This window comes from Cyanistes caeruleus, chromosome 23 (assembly GCF_971803275.1).
Source record: "Cyanistes caeruleus chromosome 23, bCyaCae1.hap1.1, whole genome shotgun sequence".
In the NCBI taxonomy this organism is placed as follows: domain Eukaryota; kingdom Metazoa; phylum Chordata; class Aves; order Passeriformes; family Paridae; genus Cyanistes; species Cyanistes caeruleus.
In genome coordinates, this window is record NC_141723.1 from 3722395 (window position 1) to 3744446 (window position 22052).

General features: G+C 53.0%; 2 protein-coding genes across 15 annotated transcripts in view; one reads left to right on the plus strand and one right to left on the minus strand.

Annotated features, from left to right (window-relative positions):
* The first annotated feature begins 3814 nt into the window (after positions 1 to 3814).
* SCN3B (sodium voltage-gated channel beta subunit 3) lies at positions 3815 to 11820 on the plus strand. Its single transcript, XM_023941482.2, has 6 exons — positions 3815 to 4668; positions 6035 to 6198; positions 7338 to 7563; positions 8401 to 8539; positions 9034 to 9130; positions 9598 to 11820. Exons 1-5 carry the CDS (start codon positions 4614 to 4616, stop codon positions 9095 to 9097), a joined length of 648 nt encoding a protein of 215 aa, XP_023797250.1. The 5' UTR covers positions 3815 to 4613; the 3' UTR covers positions 9098 to 9130; positions 9598 to 11820.
* Positions 11821 to 11822: 2 nt separating this feature from the next.
* The window catches only part of GRAMD1B (GRAM domain containing 1B), a 125208-nt gene continuing 114978 nt past the window's right edge, over positions 11823 to 22052 (minus strand). For all 14 annotated transcript variants that reach the window (XM_086861006.1, XM_086861001.1, XM_086861000.1 and 11 more), the window contains 3 exons: positions 19660 to 19767; positions 18580 to 18697; positions 11823 to 17955 (listed from right to left, as the gene is read on the minus strand). In XM_086861006.1, coding sequence (XP_086717132.1) covers positions 17866 to 17955; positions 18580 to 18697; positions 19660 to 19767 — 316 coding nt within the window. In that variant the 3' untranslated portion in view covers positions 11823 to 17865. The remainder of the gene's footprint in view (positions 17956 to 18579; positions 18698 to 19659; positions 19768 to 22052) is intronic.

The following is a 22052-nucleotide window of genomic DNA, read 5'->3' on the forward strand; positions in this document are numbered from 1 at the left end:
CAAATGCAGGTGGGTGTTTGTGTGGGGAGAGCACGCTGGGCAGCAGAGGCACTCTGGGGAGCTGCATCTTAAGGCATCAATGAGGATCCACCCTCTGGAATATTGGGTGGGAAGGGGCTGGGTGCACCTGGAAACCGCAGATCAATTCCTCAGCAGCGGATCTGTCAGTGCAAAGATGTGTGAAGAGCAAAGCTGGAGCTGTCTCTAGAACATTCAGAGGATCCAGGTGTTGGTAGGTACACAGGGAACTCATTTTAAACCTCGAGTGTGAAAAGAGGAAGCTGAATGAGCCTTTCCAGGCACCCCGTGAAGGCAGCCAGAGCAGCCCTCCCTCTCCAGGGGTTTGTCACACGGATGTTGGGGTGCGTGGGAAGGGTGCCTACATCTATTAAATCCAACATCTCAAAACTGGCATCCATTATCCCTTAGGGCTCCTCGGCAGAGCCCTGCTGGTTTCATCCTGGAGGCTGCTGGGGGGAGCAGAGTGACAGCACAAAGAGGGGCTCTGTCTGGGGGCTCGGGGATGGTGATGATGGTGATGATGAGGATGGTGATGATGAGGATGGTGATGGTGATGATGAGGATGGTGATGATGAGGATGGTGATGATGAGGATGGTGATGGTGATGATGGTGGCTCTGCTCTGGCCCTGGCAGCCGGGAGGGGCTGGGCTGATGTGCCGGGGATGGCAGAGGAAGCTGCTGCTGTGTGCTGCTGTGGCCGTGCCAGGGAGCCCAGACACGCAGGGCTCTGTTCCCAGTGCCCCGTCCCAGACTCAGGGACCATGACACTGAGGGATTAGTGGGGGCAGGGTGCTGAAACTATTTTTATCTCCTCGTCTTGTTGTGCCTGTGCACAAGTGCCAGCCTTTTCAGCCTTTTTTTTTCCTTTTTTTTCCTCCTGTGAAGCATTAACTGGGTGGGTTGCCATAGCAACCCCCGCATGAGAAGTTGGGCTGCTTCTTGCAGAGATTTCTCTCTCAACAGTCAAGATTTCTCCTTCTTTCCACATTGCATCCCCTTCCCCATTTCCTCTGGAGTGCCAGAGCCCTCTGTGGTGCCCTGAAGGCCACCCCTGCCCTCCAGCCTCCTCACTGGAGCCACCAGGGCTGGCTCAGGGCAGGAAGGAGCAGCCTGTGCATCATCCTGGTGTGGGATGGGGTTGGAAGGATCTCTGCTCTCCATCCCCCAGAACTGAAACAAGCTCCCAGTGTGACATCCCAATTATTTGCAAGTTTTCCTGAAGAGGGCAGGGAGGTGTTTGTTGCAGGTCGGGGTGACGCTGGAGTGGTTCCCAGCTAAACCCAGATTGTAGCAAGAGTGAGATGATCTTATCCTTTCCCTCAGTCTCTCTGAGCAAGCCCAGAGAAGTTTGCTCTGAAAACAAAACCCAGCACAGCTTGTGGCAGGTTAAGAAACTGGATGGACTACAGGGGGGATTCCAAATTCCACTTGGGTCTGTGGTACAGGAGGCAGGCTCGAGGTGAAGAATCACAGGTGAAGGAACAACTTCTCCAGAGCTGGGGAAGAGGGTGTGACCCCCTTGACCTGTAACTTTTCATCTCAAAATCCACCCAAATCCAAGGCCAGTTTCTCCAGAGGTTTCCTTCACCTCAGGGGATCATTTCCCTTCTTTAAATAGCAGCTACAACGCTGGTCTGGAATGAAGTAATTGAGGTTGGTACGTGAGTGATTCTGAGGGAAAACTCATTACTTTTTCAGGATGTTTGTTTGCCACTGTAATTTGGATTGTTTGGCAGGTGGGTTCTGGGGTGCCTGGGTTAGAGGAGAGAAAGGCTTCTGTTTCTGCCTGGGGAGCAGCAGAAAGGATGGGGGGTCAGTCAGTGACTCTGACTGAGTCAGTGTGGTAGAGCTGCTGCTTCCTCTTAATCCTCTTGGCCCCTGAGTCTCATCCCTGGCTGGATTGTCTGTAATAGATGTAATTAGAGCGGCAGCAGCACAAACAGTGCAGCCCTGCTGATCCCTGCTCTGCGTTCTGGCAGGGCACCTGCCTGCCTGGGAATAGCTGATTTCCATGGTGCTTTGTGGAACAGGTGGTTGTCAAATAACAGAGCCAGGGACGTTGTCCAGCAGCTCCTGTGGCTGTAAAAAACCCACCCCCATCACTCATCTGCTGTGCAGGGGATGGATTGTTCCAGAAGGGTTAGGAACAAATCCTTGTGGCTTAACCTGCCCTTCCCTTTGTGCTGTTGTGATGATAACAAGGGGCAATGGGACAAAAGAGATGGCTCAGTGTCCTTCATGCAGCTCTGGATATCACATTTGCTGTTCTGTCTTCCCGGGGAGAAAATCAGATTTTAAGATTTCCATATCCATGATGGATGACTTCTAAGGGGGAGATTGGAATTGTGGCGCTGGCATCAGCAACCTGCAAGCTCTTCCTCTCCCTGCTCACACCTGCAGGTACATTAAACAGGTTTATTTTCTCTTGGAAGAGAGCACAGGAACCCAAGGAGGCCTGGGAGCAGAGGGGACAGCGAGAACAACCTGACAGCCAGAGCATGGCTTTGACCAGTCCCTGCTGGGATACTTCAGGCTGCGAAGGTTTTGGGAATCCCAGTCAGCGATCCCAATCCCAATCTGGAGCAGGGCAGAGCAAGCTGTGCAGCAGCAGAGTGAGGCAGGAGGCAGCAGGAGGGTGTCCTTAGCTGGGAATGACTCGGAGCAGTCACCGGAGCTGTGCAGGGCGTTGTGCAGGCAGCTGCTGTGTGTGGCCGCTGGCAGATGATGAATGCAGCCTGCTGACACAAACACAATTAGGTGATGTCTAGGAAAAGCTCTGGCTTTGTTCTGTGCCTGCTTCACTCCAGCAGTGCAGAGACCTGATCTCACGTGTGGGTCCCTGTGTCCACCCCTGTGAGGCCACAGAGCTGTGGCAGTGGCCACTGCCAGCGGTGTGTGCCCAGCTGAGAGCCCCAGTGAAGCTGAAGCTGATTTTTCTGCTGGCTGCAAACATCTCTGGGTGGCTCTGGCCACCTGCACGCTGAGTTTTGGCACCGCCAGTCACTCCTGTGTCATTCCCTGGTGGGGCTGCTCGGGTTTAACCCAATAGATTGTGCTGTGTGTGGAATTGCAGGTGCTTTAAAAGGAGCACATGTAACAAATGCTTCATTTCCCCCTCTCTGTCCACTGTGACCTTCAAAGCTGCAGGAGCCCTCCAGGGCACATGGCCCCCATCCAAGGAGAGAAAGCCCAGCCTGCTGCTGGCATTAAATTCCCTGGAATCAGGCAGGAACATGAGGCGAGAGGATTTCCCAGTATTTCCCACTGTGACCTTCAGAGCCGTGCAAATGTTAGTATTAAACTTATTAGCAGCAGAGGCCTTTGTGTGACCCTGCAGGGATAACTCCCCCGTTCCCCCCCGCCCCTGGCTCTTTTTGGAGGCAGGACAGTGATGCTGATCTGTGGTGCTGATCCGTAGAGACAGGAGGAGGAGAGAGGGGTGCAGATGGAAAGAGGGGAAATTCAGATTTTGGGAAGAAATGCTTTGCTGTGAGGGTGGTTCCAGGGCGTCCAGAGAGGTCGTGGCTGCCCTGGACGTGCCGCAAGGTTGGATGTGGTTTGGTGGGAGTTGTCCCCACACATGGCAGGGGGTGGGACCGGCCGAGCTTTAGGGTCTATTCCAATGCCTTAACACTCCGTGATGATGTGATATCCTCTGTGTGATGTCTGCAGCCAAGCTGGGCGCTGCCCGCGGGACCACCGGAGCCCCGGGCTGCGTGAGCTGAGCCGGGAGGAGCCCGGCGCGCCCGGGGCCGGGGGAGGCGGCCGCGCATGTGCCGGCCGTGCCCCCCGCCCGGGCTCCTCCAGCATCCTCGGCATCCTCCTCGGCATCCTCCTCGGCATCCTCCTCGGCATCCTCCTCGGCATCCTCCTCGGCATCCTCCCCGCCGGGCGCTGCGCTCCGCAGCCCGCGCAACAAAAGCGCCGCGGCCGCGCCCCGCGGAGCCGCTCCCGGCTCGGGGCACCTGCTGCTGCTGCTGCTGCCGCTACCGCTGCTGTCTGTCGCTGCTTCTGCTGCTTCTGCTGCTGATCCGGCGCTGCTCCCGCTCCGCTCCGCCCGCGCCCTGCGCAGCGCCGGCCGCGCCCGCGGAGCCCCGGAGCCGGCGGAGCCGTGCGGGCTGGGGCTGTGCCGTGCGGGCTGGGGCTGTGCCGTGCGGGCTGTGCCGTGCGGGCTGGGGCTGTGCGGGCTGGGGCTGTGCCGTGCGGGCTGTGCCGTGCGGGCTGGGGCTGTGCGGGCTGGGGCTGTGCGGGCTGGGGCTGTGCGGGCTGTGCCGTGCGGGCTGGGGCTGTGCGGGCTGGGGCTGTGCTTTGCTGGCTCTGTGCGGGCTGTGCCGTGCCGTGCGGGCTGGGGCTGTGCCGTGCGGGCTGGGGCTGTGCTTTGCTGGCTCTTTGCTGACTCTGTGTAGGCTCGGGCTCTGTGCAGGCTCGGGCTCTGTGCAGGCTCGGGCTCTGTCCGTGGTGCTGCCGCCCCCGCGGCCAGCGCAGCCCCCGGACCGCGCCCGCGGCCGCTCCTCCTGTTGCGCCGGGAGCACGGCGAGAGGGGAAGAGGAGCATCCTGCCGAGGATCCCGAGCTCCGGCCCGCCTGGAACAATGGCTGCGCTGCCGCGGCTGCTCTGCTCGGCCGCGCTCGCCCTGCTGCTCTGGGGTAGGTGCTGCCATTGCCTCTCCGGCCCCAGCGCCTCCGGGGCTTGCCGCTGGCAGGATGCTGCCGGAGAGAAGGGAGGATGCTCCCTCCGCGCCCGGTTTTTTGTTGTCGGGAGAAGGGGATTTCGCTCTTGCGGAGTTGGTGTGAGTGTGAGAACACACCGCGGTGCCGAGCACAAAGCGTGTGCCGGGCCCTTGCTGTTTGCTCTTGCTCCGGGCTTTGCAGCGTATTTAACACATTGCCTCCGGGAGGGTGTGCGGCCCATCGAGCGGTGTTTTAGTGCCGCTTTCCCGTGCACTCCGTGTAAACTCGAGCTAATCAATGGATTGCAAGTGCAGTTTGATTCCTGCCACGAGAGGAGGTTGGGTGCTTTTGCCACATTGGATGCGCGTGTGCCTTCAGCCCTGTGTGTGGGTGCCTGTCTGTGCCTATAGAGCAAAGCAGGACCCAGGAGCTTTTCCTTATTTCTCCCTGAAAGCTGCTGCTGTCCGTGGAGCTGGTAGCACGGGAGAATCGGAACCAGGCTGCTTCCAGGAATAGTCCCGGGATAATATGTTGTTTGAGAGAGAGGGTTAATGGTGCCTGGGAGGCTGGGGAGGAGGGAGCAGCCAGCAAAGTCAGCGTCTGGGCTCTGGAGACAGCCTTGGACAGCCGGAGCCCGGGATTGTGTAGCCCGGGGACAAATGTCAGCAGGGATTTGGTCAGAGATGTCGTGCTGAAACGATCCTTTCCTGCTCCAGTGTGTGGCTTCACATGCCATGATTTCTGTCCTCTTTGCAAGAGCAGTATTTGAGAGCTCTGATTGGAAGCGTTTTGAGCAGCAATACCTGGGAAATCAATAACTCCTCCTGTGCCAAATTCACTCCCCTCGGTTCCCAGTAGTGCCCGTGGAGCCCAGGGACAGGAAGGGTGCTGGACCCTCCCAGTTTTGCTGAATTAAAGCATCCAGACCTTCCAACTTAGCACAAAGAGAGAGCTGTTCCTCCACTCTGGAATTCTGGGCTTCCCCCTCATCCCAGACTAATTGCTGCTCTAACAGGAGCATGCCCATCACGCATGGGAGGGAATGAACAATGCCTTTAAAGTGGCATTAATTACCAGGGAAAGATGAAAGTTGTGGCAAGGCAGAGGCTGGAGAGGTGAATCTGTGTGAAGTGATCACCCTCTGTTAATTATTATGAATTATTAGTATCTCAGGAGAAGGAAGCTTGGTAAAATTTGACATTTGAGGCTTAATCTGTTTTCAGGCAGCACTAATAATAAATCAAACCATTTTCCATTGGGGACATTAATGCCAAGATGTGAATAACTGATGTTTCTTTAATTCTTCCTAACACTTCTTTTCTCTGCTGCTCCTCTCCCCCAGCTGGATTTTGTTCCTCAGTGTGTGTGGAGGTCCCATCTGAGACAGAGGCTGTCCAAGGGACGGACATGAAGCTGCTCTGCATCTCCTGCATGAAGAGGGAAGAGGTGACGGCCAGCACGGTGGTGGAGTGGTTCTACAAGCCCGAGGGGGGAAAGGATGAGCCTGTATGTATGTCTGGGATCTGAGTCCATTTCTTTCCTTGCTTATCCCATTTCCACACCTGGGCACAGCACAAACTCCTGGCAGGAAAAGCTGGAATCAGTCGTTGAGTTCAAACATTTGGGTTATAAATTCATCAGTGCCGATTTCCAGTCCCATTCCCTCAATACCTCAAGCCCAGTATCTAAGGATGTCAGATATGACTGACACTTGGTACCCTTGTCTGAATCAGTTCTGAGTCCCAAAGCTCTTCTTTTGGAGGTGAAATTGGCCTCCAAGAGATCTGCAGGGCAGGATTTCTTTTTGCCTCAGAGAAAGCAGTGTTATCTCAGCTGGGAGGATCTCTGGGAGCTGCTTTGGATCCCTGTCAGGAAAAGGTAAAATTGATTCTCAGAGTGAATCAAAATGGAAATTGGACAGATGAGGGCCAGCTGGAATTCAAGAGAGAAAGGTGAAGTGAGGAACAAAATAAAGGCTGAGTGCACCTTTCTTTCTAGCTGTTTTATCTGAGTCTGAGGCATTAAATCAGTGGCTGTGATTGAGCAGGGCCTGGCAGGATGGCAAATATTCTCCTTCTGTGTGAGAACTAAAAGGATCAGGCTAAGGAACAAGATGGGAATTCACTTCCAGTGCCCTGGGGGGGTCCATACACCAGTGGCAACCCAAAGAACACCAACCAAAGTGAGCTGGGGTGGGCAGGGTTGTGCTGGGGACTGTGGTCAGCAAGAATGTCATATTTGTCCTGCAGCACTTCCATCTCAGCTGAATGTCCCAAAAAGGGCTGTTTCTCTTCCCTGTGGATATTCTGTGGTTCTTTCCTCACAGGTACACTGCTAGGCACGAAGAATCCCAGTTTTCTGTTCCATTGCTGGCTTTTTGCGTCCACACACGTCTGTGTTTTGCTGTGCCTTAGTTTTTCTCCCTCTCTGATGGAGATACTGAATTCCTGATCACTCGTTTTCCTGTCTTTTGTAAAGTCACCTGATAGTTGGAGGCAAAGGAGGATGGAATATGAATAGCTGCTGTTACCAAGGGAGCTCAGAGCATCCCTGAGCGCAGCTGGAGGGGGATGCTGTCCCTGGCTCGTGCCGTGGGGTTGTCCAAGGCAGAGATTAACCAGCACACCCTTTACACTTCCTCACAGATCTACGAGTACAGGAAATCAAACCACGAGTTTCCAAGCCGCTTCAGCGGGCGGATACAGTGGAACGGGAGCAAAGACATGCAGGACGTGTCCATCACCGTGCAGAACGTGACCCTGAACGACTCGGGCATCTACACCTGCAACATCACCCGCGAGTTCGAGTTCGAGATCCACCGGCCGCTCTTCCAGAGCTCCAGGAAGATCCACCTCACCGTGGTGGAGGAGGGTAGGAGCGGCTGCCACAGGCTGTTCTGTGCTGTCACCGGCCGTGGGTGCTGTCACCCGCGGATAGAGTTTGTCACTGCAGGAGAGGGCTCTGAGTTTGTCAGTGACAAACAGGGCTCAGGAGGAAAAACCTGTCCCTTGTTTGATGGCTGGAGGCTCTTTTTAGGCGCGGGCTGGTTGTGTGTGAGGGTGGGAAGGCACGGTGAGCCGGGCACAGCTGGGCACAGCTGGGCACAGCTGGGCAGGAGCCAGCAGAGGTTTCCAGCTCCTCCAGTGGAGGCTCCGGGATGTTACAGCAATGCCTTTCCCAGGGAGCCGCAGCGTTCCTTGCTGCCGCCCCCTCCCTCCTGGAACAACCATTCATTCTCCATTTTGATACCAGCCTCCTCCTTCTCCTCTTCCCTTTGTGCTGCTCCCGAGCCTTTCTGTTCCTCTTGGTGCTGCTGGGTTCAGTGCTGAAATCCCACAGGCCAGCAGGGATCCTGCTGCTCTCAGCCCTTTTTTCTGCCCCACGAGCACCTCGGTGTTTTGAGCCTTTACAAATCACTGGTGGCACAGCAGAGCCAGTGAGTGGGACACGGGGGGAAACAGAGCGTGGAGATGAGCTAGGTGAGCAATCTGTGAGGATGTGGGGGTGGCACAGACAGGGCTGTGTGTGTTGGATCCTGCTGGAGACACACACTGCCATCCCTGCCTGTTGCAGGTCCCTCTCTTTTGCCCCCTCACAGCCTAAAGGCACCCGGAGATTCTGGCAGGTTAGGAAGGATGACACAAGGGTGGGGAGTGTCCATGGAGCTGCATGGAAATGATCAGGGGTTATATTTCATTTTATTCACAGCTGGAGAAGACTTCACCTCTGTCATCTCAGAAATTATGATGTATATTCTGCTGGTCTTCCTCACGCTGTGGCTGCTGATTGAAATGGTCTATTGCTACAGGAAGGTGTCCAAGGCAGAGGAGGCTGCCCAGGAAAACGCGTAAGTGTGGAACCCCTGGAGATGAGATCTGTTCTGCAGGAGCTCTGCCCATGCCCCAGAGCAGACTGCAGGGAGGCTGAACTCTGCTATGGCACGGGCTGCTCGGTGTTTGCTCTGCCCAAAGCCCTTGCAGTGCTCAGGAGCACCAAGACTGTGACCACACACCAGGTCAGGAGTGAACAGCGCTCCAGGGTGGGTGGTCTGGACCATGTGGAGATGCTCTCCTGCAAGGCCTGGTTTCATCCTGGCCCATTCCCACCTTTCCACACACTAGGCTGGGATTGGAGCACTCTGTAGACAGGAAGGCTGGGTGTGTAGGGTTTCAGAGCAGGGAGGTCTCGGTGTTTGCTCCTGCCTGGGCCAAGGAGTTTCCCACTCTGAGCATCTACAGGTGACGTTTGTTACCTCAGAGATGCGCCCAGGCATTCAGCAGAGGTGAGTTTACCCAAACTGGGATTTACACTGTGTGCTTTCCTCCTTCCCTCCAACCACAGGACAGATTATCTCGCGATTCCATCGGAAAACAAGGAGAACTGTGCTGTGCCTGTGGAGGAGTAGCAGAGGGGGGGCAGTGGAGTGAACGGCACCAAGGTGGGTCATGAACAGGTGGTCACTCCCTGTGTCTGTCCACCCCTCAGCTTCCTTGTGGTGGGGCTGGAGACTCCTGGAGCGTGCCTGTGCTCCTCTGGAGCTTCCCAAGACACACAGGTGCCTTTAGGTATGAGGTGTACTTGTATTGCTTGAACCCCCAAACCAACACAGGCCATGATGTATTATTATATATTTTTATATATATATATTTATGTATTATGTATATATTTATGCCTCCTTTACCTATTTCTGTGGAGTTGGAGTTCACTTTCCCCTGCACAGGGGCAAGCTGAGGACTGGAAGGGCTCTATCTCCAAAGGAAACACGTTCTAGGAAGGAGTTTAATCTAAATCTAAGGATTAGGATCTGGACCTTTTACTCTCTCGTTCACCTCCCGTCAGTTCCTGCGCTAACTCTGTTGCGATCCTCACTCCTGTGAGGTCCAAGAGGAATTGTCTCCCTTGCAGGGGCTCTGAAGACAGAAGGACCATGCCACGCCAGCCAGGTTTGAGGGGGAGCTCTGCGCCGTCGGGAGGAACACGGGGAAGTGTAAATTCTCTTCCATTTGCCTTGGACTCTGTACAGCCTTGACTTTGGTCCTGTGACCCCATCTGAGCTGCCAGCCCGGTGCTGAAGGACTCTTCTGTGGAAGCATGCTGAGCAAACAGCACAGGGGTGTGGGCAACACGGCTCCTTCCCGAGTTTCACTTCCATCATCACCTCAATGGCTTTGTAAATGTTACCTGTCACTTCTTAGCTGCTCTCACCACCACCTATATTTGCTAAATATGCTCCTTCTCCACTGCAGAGGTTAGGGGGATGTATGGCACGTTGCTCTGAGCTGCAGGACTGTGAACAAGGCTCTCTTAGGGGGTTATTCCACCACATTCTGTGGCCCAAGCAGTTTTCTTGGTGTTAAAACAGGAAGAATTTAATTAATTAATGAAGTCACTCTGAATCTTAGGCTATCTATGCACAAGGAGAGTAGGGTAATGCACTAAAATTGGAAATGTACAGTAGGAAGGACAGGTCTCTGTGCCATGTTCACACTTTCTTCCGGAGGGAATTGAGAATACAGACCCTGAAATATTCCTGCTTTGGGAAGCAGGATGATGCAAGTACAAGAATCCCCTGTGTCCCTCTCGGTGTCAGAGCCCCCATCCCCTTCCACCTGCCTGGCACAGCAGGATTGCTCCTGGAGGACACAGTGGGAGGAGGAACCTGCAGAGCCACCTTTTCCTGGGAAACCCAGCAAGGAAGGCAGCCTCATCGGGCAGGGGAAATAAACAGGATGCAAAGGCCTCACAGGATGGCAGCTTAGTAAAATGGTTGCAGTTTTACAACTGTGATGGTTCTCTGGTGCTGTAGCAGCACCATCTAGAGGGATAGACAGAAAACACCCACTTTTCCCACTTAATCCTAATTCTCTCTTGAGGTAATTAATCACCAGTCTAAATAGTCTGGATTCATCCTAAATGATCCTCTGTTGCCCAGGAATCACCCTGGAAATCCCATCTTTCCTTTCCAACTTACTTTTTCTGAGGGTTAAGCAGAGTAAAAATTGATTCCTACCCTTCAAGGAGACCAGCTGAGCTCAGCAGCTGGGATTAGAAGAGGGGGAAAAAGGCAGAAACATTGGCCAGGGTGGAATTGTGCTGCAAAACCAGCTGGGGAGGGTTTGTGTTTGTTGTGTGGCAGAGCTGTGACATCCCTGCTGCAATGGAGCTTGTGCTGCTTTGCCAGAGCTGACAAATTCTGCTCCACTGACCGCTTGTACGCAATCCCAAAGTGCTCGTGACTCCAGGCATGCTCCCCACCCACGGAATCCCCTCTGCTTCCTTCTGCTGCTTTTTGCTTGTTCGCTAAAATCACGGAAATTACCCCATTTGGAAGTGGGGCCCAGGCCAGATTTCCAACTGGCACTTGCTCAAAACCCTTTTTTCAGAGTGGGTGTCAACTTTAGTGAACTACTCCAGTGCAGTGTTGGTAGTAGGACTGCTCCCAAATCCAGAGCCAAGCCTGGCAAGGGGAGCACATTTTCCAGATGAAGCACACTCAATAGTCTGGGCACCAGTTCCCAAAAACCTGATATCCAAAAGAATATCCAAGCAGCTCCTCTTTGAATTCAGCTGGATATCATCTTTTTCCTGGTTTGCCTGGCAGAATCCTGAACTCAACAGAGGGACTGGGTTGTAACTCTGGAGTTTCCAGCACTGCCCACAGCATTGAGCCCAGGGGGAATTTTAGGACACCTCTCTCCCACTTCAGCTCATTCCCTGGGAACCATGGATAACGCTCTGATGTTAAATCAAAAAGGGAGTGAACCCGAGAACTTCTTGAGAGCTACCTCAGGTGGTAAAGGAGGGCTGTCCCCTTGTCCTGCACCTCCCTCTATCCCACAGGCATCTTCTGCAGACCCTCATTTTTTTTTTGGACAAATCTTCTGCTTTCCCAGTTCCTGCAGACAGAGGTGACCATTGCCACGTGGTGCTCCTAGCAGGAGGAAACGGGGTGCAAAGTTCTGCTCAAGAATCTCACAGGGGAAAAAAAAGAATAATAATTTAAAAATTGGTGATTTTTTCAAGACCTGGAAGAGATGGTCCTGGCAAAGACTCTGTGTGTGTGTGTGTGATTGGAATGAGAGAGGAGACTCCGGAACAGGCAGGATAATAAAAAGAACAAAGAGCCACGCTGGTTGTTGGATAGATTTTTTTAATTGATACTGTACTTCCATGGTACTAACTACTTACAGGGAGTTTGGCTGCAGAGCCTGTACAATTCCTACATTCCAGCACGTCCGTTCCAGTATCGTTTTTTAACCGCAGGTTGGTTTGTTTTTTTTTTTGTGGTTTTTGCGCACAGCGCAAAGTTTCTGACAGTCGGGACAACTCCTAAAACAAGCACAAAATCCTTCCCCCACCCACCCCAGAGTCACCTCAGCCATCAGCCCCCCGCTTCCCGGGCTCTGGAGGGGATTCCAGGAGGGAAGCACGTGCCTGTGGTGGTGATAGGACCCGCTCCTGCGCCGAGGAGAGCAGAGCCTCGTTCATCACCAGCTGTGCACAGGGATTGCAGGATCCGGGTGGGGAGAACACCCCCCAGGGGATTAGCAGCTTTCTCCAGCCCTGGAGCAGCGGTGGGAGAGGAGATCCCACTGGAATGGAGATGTCCCAGAGGTGCCAGGCCAGGCCAGGCCGCTCGGGGGAGGTTGTGACGCTGCCACTGCTCTGCTGCTCTTCCCTCCCTCCGCGTCCAGCCCGGAGCCAGGCGGGTGCCTCCATCCCTGCTCTCCAAGGACCATTTCCCGGGAGCTGGGAATGCGGGGATGGGGATGGCGTGGCACAGGCTCCACCTCTCTGCTGGATGGAGCTGGAACAGCTGCTCTCCCAAATCCTAATTCCAGCAGGGATGCCAGCACGCGGCTCCAGAAGCGGAGCTGCACGTCGGGGTTTGTTCCCTACCTACGCTCGGGGTTTGGGTCAGGGAAGGTGGCCTTTAACGTTAGCAATGGAATTGGCCTAAATGAGTGAGGTAACAGAAACGGCCAGAGGAGGAACCCCCCCGAGCCATGTGCAAATATAACTCCTTCAGCAGAAGGAAGTCCTTTTCCCTACTGAAAATAAAATAAAATAAAATAAAAATAAACCAACACACATTCACTTGAAGAGCATACAGACTGCAGGAGGGGAAGGCAGGCAGGGACAGCACCAGGTCAGACCATCTATGACACAGGTAATGATTGTCCAGCAGCAGAGGTGGGAGGGGGGACAGGGAAAAGCCATAGCAAGCACTGCAAAACGTGTGGGAGAGGAGGAGGGCATGGCATGCCACGGATCCATGCTGAGAGAAGCCCATGCTGTCTGCCTAGATCAGGGAATGGCCTTGGCCAGCAGTCGCCCAAGACACGAGATTATTTGGCCAGTGTGCACATCTAGACTAAAAGAGGTTTTATGGCACAGAGAGACTCGTGCTGGAGAGACTGCAAAGCACAGAGATCAGAGCAGGCTGGAAAACCAGCCCAGGAACCACACAGGTGTTCTGTCAGCCACTTCCCTCGGGGGCTTTGGTTCCAGAGCCTCTGCTGTGAGCTGTGTTTGAAGCAAGCCCCTGCCAGGTGTTGTAAGTGGTGCTGAGACTGAACAGACGGAGCCAGAGCCCAGGTGGCTGTGCCATGGACCGTGGCAGCCTGGCACAGACCCCGTGGGAGCCCCTGGGAGCTGAGCAGGAGCTGCAGAAAGCACTGATCTGTCAAGAGCTGGGGGTGGCAGCAGCTGCCTGGACAGAGCTGCCTCCCCTGGGCCAGGCACTGCTGCTTCAAACAGTGATTTTGAGACTGATTTTCCGTGTAATGTGGAACCAGACAGTTCCAGCTGTAAATCAGGAGTTTGTTTCTGTGCTCGTGGGGAAGAGCAGCTGCTGCAGCACAGCAGGGCAAATCCAAAAGGTCTCAAGTACCCAGACCAAAAGTGTTTCCAGCCACTCTCTGGAAAAAAAAAACCCAACTTCTACCTTCTTGCATCAAAGTAAGAAAAAGCTCCTATGCAGCTACAAGGACAGTGCTGAGGAGCCAAGGAGGCTGAAAAGTCTGTCCTTACCTACACCCAGGTGAGCTGAAACTGTCTGACAGGGACATGGATTAGCATTCCAGGACCAGCATTCCTAGAGGAGATCTCCCAACACATGCCCTGTTATTTCAGAGGCAGTTTTGTGCCTTCAGGGCTCCAAATCCAGCAAAGCTTTGTGCTTTGAAACCTTTCCTCTTCCAATCCAGGCTCACATTACACTAGAGATGTTTCCTGTCCCTAAGGTTTCTGCTTTTAAGATCAGAAGCATCCAGGCAGGGTCAGGTGTCAGCCAGCAGGCAGGGACAGCAGCCAGAGGTGTAAATGCAGCCTCTGTCACAGCAGAGCAGGCAGCTCAGGGGAGATCAAAGTCATGAGCCTTCCTTCTCTTCTCCCAAAGGACTCGAGGGAGCCAGGAAGGCTTTAGACAGCAGTCAGTATCAGTTAGTATGAGTTAATAGCACAGTGTTCTGACTGGAGAGTGCCTGAAGTGCAGAGCACCCAAAAATCTCATTATCCTGTTAACCCACAGCCAACTCCTTCCCACTGTGAGTGCCTTTCTGTCTTCTGTTTTCCCATATTTACTATCTGGAATGTGCAGGCCCAGCAGTGCCCCTGCCTAGGGCAGCTCACCACCTGGAATAAGCTGGGTTTTGGTCCTTCAGAGACTTTACAGGCAGCTGCTGCTGTAGAAACCTCTGGTATCCACTCTGGGAATGCCTGGTTGCACAGCAGGACTCGAATCCCCTCATCCCAGCTGCCAGGACTGCTCTAAGATAAGCCCTGGAAGGTGTGTGTTTATCAGGTGAGGCTGTGCCAAGCTAAGATCAGTGAGGATGTCACAAACTGGTGGATCAGAGCCTCCTGCTCCCTCTCCTCCCAACAGGAAGCATTTTCCTTGGCAGGAATTAAGCTACAAGCTGGCATTACCTCTGCATGCCTGGCTGGAGAAAAGCCTTAAAAAAAAAAATAAGAAATTCCCTGGGTTTTTTTTGTGTTTGTTCAGATCCTGCAAATAAAACCCCAGCAGATGTGCAGGTGGAAGGCTCAGACTGGCAGGGAAAATGCACCTGCTGTGGAAAGAACCCAGGGGAATTTCTGGCCCAGGTGAGCAAGGGGAGAAGGAAAACCCTGATGGTGGAAGCCAGGCTTGGCTGTGAGTGCTGAGGGAAGCACCACCCTCTGAAACATTACTCAGGCCTCTCACTCCTAGAAAGTGTTACTGATCCTTCCAGGAAATGTAATCCAAAATTGTCTCTGGAAGGAATTGGACTGTCAGCTGGGGCTGGTCAGGGGCAGCCGATTTCTATCCCAGCTCTCCAGAGGAAGTGAAAACATTCCAAGTTTTTGTTTAAACCCTCACCCTTAGTGCCTTAAGACCTTGTTTTTCCCCTTTTTATTACTACTGTGAGACTAAAAGGCAAAAAAAAAAGATTGTGAATCCCATCCAGCTCCAAGCCAGACTGGCTGCCAAGTGGGAAAAGGAAATAACTAGAAAAAAACCAAAGCCCTAAAGAGAAACCTCCCTGGGTGTGAAGGACACTGCAGCACCAGGCTCTGCTCGGTGCCCACTACCCCTGTGCTCTTCCTGAAGGATTTCACACTGCTGAGTGTCAGGAAAGGTGTCAAACAGGTTAAAAACCCACCTTAATGTGCAGGGAGGACAAATACTGGACAGGTAGGATAAATTATTAGACAAATATCTCAACAAATATCAGCGTTGAGATTGCTACAGCTGCCTGGCCTGACACGGATTTAACAGAGCTTGTGCAGTTCTGTCTCTGGGGCCCAGCCTGAGGGAACAGCCCAGGCCTGAAGCTGGAAATCTGCACAGGAGAAAGGATTCAGGATGAGAAAAAGGGTTCCTTGCCTCCCTAACAGAGAGAATGTGATACTGGTGAGCAACAAATACAGACCAGCAGCATTTATCTGTGACCCTCTCTGATTTCTCTGTCTCCAGGTGGAGGAGACCCCACATTCCAGGCTCCTCTTTCACAGTGAGTTCTTTCTCTTTCCTGGCATGGGCAGGGTGAATCCCAGGGCTTCCTCTGTGTCCTCCTTTTTGGTGCTTGAAATAAAGTTCTGGAAGAGGGAAATTCCAGCAGCAGGGGAATTTTGTGTGCTTAGTAATTGTGGGACTAACTAAGAGGGGAAAAGGGACTCTGGGACAGTTTGTCAAGTCACAGTGGAGAAAATGAGCCACAGAAAGCCTTTCCCAGGCCCTAGCACCTCAATTTCATGGTACAGCAGCCATTTCAGCAGCCTCCCTGGAAAAAAGTCAGGGAGCAGTACAGTAGTCAGCAGCATTAAATTAAATAAATAGTCATAAATACACATTACTCTCTGGTTTTCCCCAACTGGACTTTTGCTTTCACAGTCTGAAATGTCCTTTTGATAGCCTGGCTTCATCCATGCTCCTGCACACACGTGTGGGGCATGTGTTTAGCACTTGGTCATGCAGGCTGGGAGAAAGCAGCAGGTTATTCCTGCATCCATTGCCCTTCCCTGCTTGGAAAGTGGGACCTTGAGGTTTTCCTCAGACTGTACTGAGGATATTCTGTGCTACAGAATGGTGAGAGACAAATTATTCATCCTGGGGGCAATGGAGGAGCTACAACTGCACCATTTCCAAACTGGGAATGTACAGCTGCCTCCCTCCTGCCAGCCAGAAGGTGGAAAAACCCCAGTGTTGGACAAAGTGGGACCCACATTCCCCTCATCTACCTGGCTGGGGAAGAGGCCAAAGCATTTATCAAACATTTCAAGAAGCAGCCTGCATCCCCAGCAGTCCCTGCGGGGTTTGTGCATTGCACAGCACAGCCAAGCCGCCCCTCTTCCTCATCTGGCTGCTAATGGAGCCTGGAATCATCCCCCAGAAGAACTGAAAATGCACACTGGCTTTGTTTTTAGTGCAGCTCTGCCACCTGGCTGCACTGAACCCAGCTGGTGGGAGACACCCCTCAGGTGCCTGACACCCAGCTCTGTCCTGCCACCCTCTGAAGGGCTCTTCTCCCTTTCCTCCCTTGGTCCCTGTGACCCTTCCTGACCTCTCCTGGATTTTTGGAAGCCTGGTTGCTCTAGAGATGCAGTCATGTAAATAACCACAGTGATGGCTGCTGCTGCATAGATCCAATTATGTAAATCTACCCCAGGCAAGGAAAGGAAGCTGCTGTTTCTCTCCCATTTTCCCACAGATTTTACAAGACAAGGCCTGGGTGAACAAACAGGAGAAGAGATTTGCTGAGCTGGGTAGTGGGAGTGGCTGCAAATCAACCCTAATTTTGGTTCTCTGTTTAAATTTGGGTCCTCCCACCGCGGTGACTCCAGCAGCGATGCAGACCCGCAGGGATGGCTCAGGGGCAGGGGCCCAAGCACAGGGAAAGCAGAGAACAGGTAAAGGGGACACTGTCACAGGTGTGGCTCCCCCCCTCCCACACACTCCCCTCGCTCTCACTGCAGCAGCCAGGACAGGGGGCAGCAAATCGGGGTTTGTGGGAGGGATTGCAGCTCGGTCACGCTCTGTGCTTTGCTCTCTGAGCCAGCCTGGCCGCCCTGACAGCAAATTTCTGCTCCCAGGAGGGGCCTGCCAGGGGGATCTGCCCTCCACAGACCCACAGCAACTCCCCCTCCTCTCCAGAGCGGTTCTGCAAGGGACTGACTGCGATTGCCAAAACCCCCTGAAGCCAGCAAGGTAAGGGAGGTGACAGTGTCCCCTTTGAGAGATAAACAGAGCCACCCAGGGACCTCCATGCGCAGGGAGGGCACGGGGACGGGCAGGGGGGGCACTCACACCGATGCTTCCCTTTGAGACAACAAAAACAGAACAGACAGACAGACAGACAGACAGGAATATTACAGAGGAGCCGTGCAGGGGCCCAGGGAGCAGAGCTGGGCACGGCCCTAAGCACACCTCAGTGCTGGGAGAGCACAGCCCTCCCACACACACCCCCACGCTCCCAGGGACGCTCCAGTTCAGCCAGTGTTGGAGGTCACTCCTTCCCCTCTTTAGGCTTTTTTTTTTTTTTTTTGCTTTTTTTTTTTCTCTTAAAATCTGTATATAATATATATATTTATATCTGTATATATATATATATATATATATTTATATATATATTTATATATCCTATTTACACATATTGCACACCGTCCTCTGGCCTCCTGCATTCCTGCCTGTTAATGGAAACGTTTCCGTTTCTCCTCTGGATCTGACCCAAAGTCCCGGGAGCCGATGCCATTCTGGAGATTTATTAGTGAATCCTTCATCTGAAAGACAAAGAGATTTCTCCACTGTGGTGCCACCCTAGAGGGGAGAACTTGGGGGTTTCCTGTTTCCCTGTGAAATATTGATGGCATCGTTGTGGTTTTGGGAGTCAGGGCTGGGATGTGCGAATGGGAATGTGGGGCACCAAGGAAAAGGGGTGAGCAGAGCACAGGGAGTTCTCTCTCCTTAGGGAGCTCACATTTAGGGACTTATGGGGATGCAGCTCTCATTTCTGGGCTGTGCTCTCAGCAGCTCTTTTGTGCTTTTTAGGGAGCACACCCTGAAACTCCTGGCTTTGTGCTACGAGAGCGTGTCCCCCTCCTCCCTGAAAGCTGCAGCAAATCCAGGGTTCAGCCAAAACCAGTTTGCTCCCCAAGCTAGGATGACAGAGATTAGATACCAAATGTGCCAATATAAGATTTTTAGCCCTGTAGGGTTCTCTCCTTGGTGTGCCTGGACCCCTCTGATGGCAGAGAGCACCAGAGGCACCCTGTGACAGCCCTTGTGGTGCCACCACCAGCAGGGGATGATCTAAAGTGCTGAGGTGGAGGCAGGAGATGCTGAAGGATGGGGAGCAGGACAGTGACACCCTGGTCACAGCCCTGCCTGGAGCTGTGCAGGCTCACCTGGTCCAGAAGCATCACCGAGGATTTGATGATCTCGCGCCATTTCTGCAGCTCTGAGTCGTGGTACTTCTGCTGGGACTCCAGCAACTGGGCCCATTCTGTCTGAGACTGGGGTAACCTGCCAGAAAAACACAGGCAAGAGTCAAAAAACCCCATCCTTTGTACAGAGACCTCTCTTTATTGTGAGGAACAGCTGCACTGGCTCTTTTTTCCAAGCCTTTCCCTTCAGCCCCATTTAAACCCCCAAAACAGAAGTGAGGGGAGTGGGATCAGGACAGATGGGAGCTTGGATGAATTCAGGTGCTTCCACAGCACCTGTGGCTGCAACATAAAAATTACCCATGTGGAGCCACCCACATAATTCCAGAGCTTGCACATCACACTGTGCAAACAGGATGTAAGTTCTGTACTTAAATGTTATTGTAGTAATCTAAATAAGCACCAGAGAAAGATAAAATCACCTGAAGTATTTATAATCATTTAAAGTATCTATCCATGGGGAAGCAGCAGGGCTGGTACAGGGAAGGTAATTCCCTTTCCTAATGAGGAGAAATGACACAAATAGAGCAAAAAAACTCTAATACAGTGGTAGCACATGGCTATGAGTGCTTGAAGTTAAACCCAGGGCAGCAAGGGAGCAACTGGGACTCAAAAAGGAGACACAAAGGGGACAAAAACACCTCAGAAAAGTGGATGAAGGATGTTTTCAGCCTCTAAAAATAGACCAGAGACCATTCAGGACATGCTGCTGATATCCGGACCCACACCTTTCAAAACACAAACCTAACAGCCCAAATCCTCCTGTGAGTACAAAGGGATCATTCTAAGGGGCTGTTCCCATACAGAGGGAAGTTTGGCCATCCAAGGAGGGGAAGGGACCACCTCAGCCCAAAATCGCTGAACATTTATTTATTCACAGAGCATCCTCTGCAGCCTTAACTCTGCAGCTGCAGGGGAAATGCACAGAGCCCCTCAACTCCACCTCTTTTACAGCAAAGTGAGAGCCCAGAGCTCTGGTGTGATGGGAAAGCCTCTGACATCCAGGATAAAAGAGGAGAGCCCTGGCAGGTGTGGCTGTACCTCTCCTGCAGCCTCAGGCCCTGCCACGCCGTGAGCGTCTGCGTGGTGTACTCCAGCATCCAGAGCTTGTAGAACAGCATCATGTTGAGAATGACCAGCAGCACCAGACTGCAAAGGAAGAAGGAAAAGAGCCAGTGTAGGAGCATTTCACAGCCCACTGCTTGCCAGGAACACCTGGGACAACAGCCAGGCCTTCAGGAAGGTGTCTGAGGCCCAGTCCATGCTGTGAGTGGGGATTTAACCGGAGTGAGCAACCAAAACTTCACCTTGTGGAAGAAATGTGTGAGCCAGGAGGACAGAGACAGACAGACAGACAGACAGACAGGGGTGACAGCTCAGACAGAACAGGCTGGGTGAGTGGATGCGCTGAATGCAGAGAAAGGGAGGGAAATGGGAGAGTAAAGAGGTAAAAAAAGAGAGAGACAGTACCTGAAACAGATCCTAATGGGAGCAGGGAAGAGAAAAGACGGAGTAGCTGCAGGTTAGAAACGGACTGACACAAACTGGGCTGAGAGGAGGAGGCTCAGACACTGCAGGAGGTACAGGGGGCAGGAAGAAAGGAGCAGAGGGAAGAGAGAAAGGAAGGACAGACAGGGATCCGTGTGCCTGCACTGCTGGTGAAGTTCCCTCAGCACAGCTGAGCTCCTGGGGACAGCAGGTGGCCATGCAGGCACTGTCTGACACACACACACACACAGAGTTCACACCCAGCCTTCCCCATTCCCACCCCTGGCACTGGGAACACACCCCAGCCATGCCCTGACCAGCTCCTCTTGATGCCTTCATTTTTAGCTTTCACATTTTCCAGGCTCTGCACTGGTAGCTAACTCTGAACTCCACACAAAGTGTCAGCCAGTTCTCCTCACAGCTCAGGCACACACAACAATCCTTCCCCAGCCCCACAGCCAAGGGCAGCGCTGCAGCTCCAGCCCCAAAAAGCACAAGCAGCAGGGAATTGAGGAGAGCAATCTGGGAGGATGGGACTGCATCACCTGCAGCTGCAATTGCACAATTCACCCCGAGATGGAAATGGACCAGAACTGATCCAAGTGTGAAACTCCTGAGCCGGGGCCCATCTTGGGTGGAGCCAGGGCCGGGCTCTTGCAGTGGCCAAGGTGATCCTTGGAAGGGCTTTTAATAAATCCCTGCTTTATTCCTTTAACTCTGGCCAGCCCCTGCTCCAGGAGCCTCCCCAGGCATCACTCTCACCCCTCACCACACAGGGGCATTTCTGCTCCTCCCCAGGAAGAGATTCCAAAACACCAGGCTGGTGCCTGGCTCTGAATAGTGCAGTTATTTGGCTGGAAGAATGGCCCACTATGGCCAGTTCAGTCAGGCGGATGGCAACTAGCCAGAGGAATAATCTGGAAACATCACAGAGGGTTCTGTGACCCAAGTGAAGGCTCTCAGGAGACCTTGAAACAAAGCTTTGGTACCTTTGTGCTGCGTTCTCATCATGACAGTACCTTACTGCACCTCATTTGTCACTGGCTGGGTGCTGCTGCAAACCTCTGCTTCTGTGCCCCCTCTGGCACCAGGAAACACAAAAAGAGCTGAGCTGGAGCTGTAATTTCAGTCCTGAAACCCCAGCTCCTCCCCACCTCTCTAACAGCCAGGTGCAGCTTAAGGAAAAGCTGGGCCCAAGTCAGAAAAGCCTGGATCACTGTTTTAGTCTGTTCTGCTCCACAGTACCAGCCCAGCACTAAATGAAGCCTGCTGTCGGCCCAAGGGCAGAGGAACAGTAAAAACAGTGAGTTCAGGTATTAAAATGAGCCACAGGGACATGAGAGGCTCATTCCCAGCTCACTTGGAGAGCACATCCCAGCCCAAGCCCACCAATCCTGAAAGGTGTGGCAGGAAAGAACCCCAAACCAAACAGTTTGTGCTGCTGAAATCACATCAATCTCTTGTGCCTCAGGTGTTTTCTTTACTGATTGTGCAGAAATCATCTCTGAAGGGTCCAGCTGCTTTCTGGCTGTACCTCTCATCAAAATCACTGCCCAGGACCTGACATGGAAAGGTCTTTCAAGACCAGAGGGAAGATGTGACAGAATCCTCAGAGACACTAAGCCTTGCTGTGGTAGCCCAGAGAGCTTTGCACAGTCACTGTCCATGATAGCAGCTCGTGTGTCAGCAGTTAAATCACCTGCTTTAAATTACACCCCCCAAACACACACACAGTTTTTCTGTGTGTCACTAAAAATCTGTAAACTGCATCCCTGAAGTAAAAAAATAAAAGATAAAATGATTCTACTTGTTGGATTCCTCCTCTTGTAGGTACTGACTCCTCTCTCCTTGCACAGCTGCCTCAGTCCTGATTGTCCCTGTCCCAGACAGGTCCCAGACAGGTCCCAGACCTGCCTTTAGGACTCCCAGAACAGATCTGCAAAGCC

Bases quoted from the DNA above. Each gene is read 5' to 3' on its own strand.
- SCN3B (XM_023941482.2), top strand. From the start codon at position 4,614: ATGGCTGCGCTGCCGCGGCTGCTCTGCTCGGCCGCGCTCGCCCTGCTG. The intron at 6,199-7,337 runs GTATGTATGTCT...ACTTCCTCACAG, and splicing joins AGGGGGGAAAGGATGAGCCT to ATCTACGAGTACAGGAAATC. The intron at 8,540-9,033 runs GTAAGTGTGGAA...CTCCAACCACAG, and splicing joins GAGGCTGCCCAGGAAAACGC to GACAGATTATCTCGCGATTC.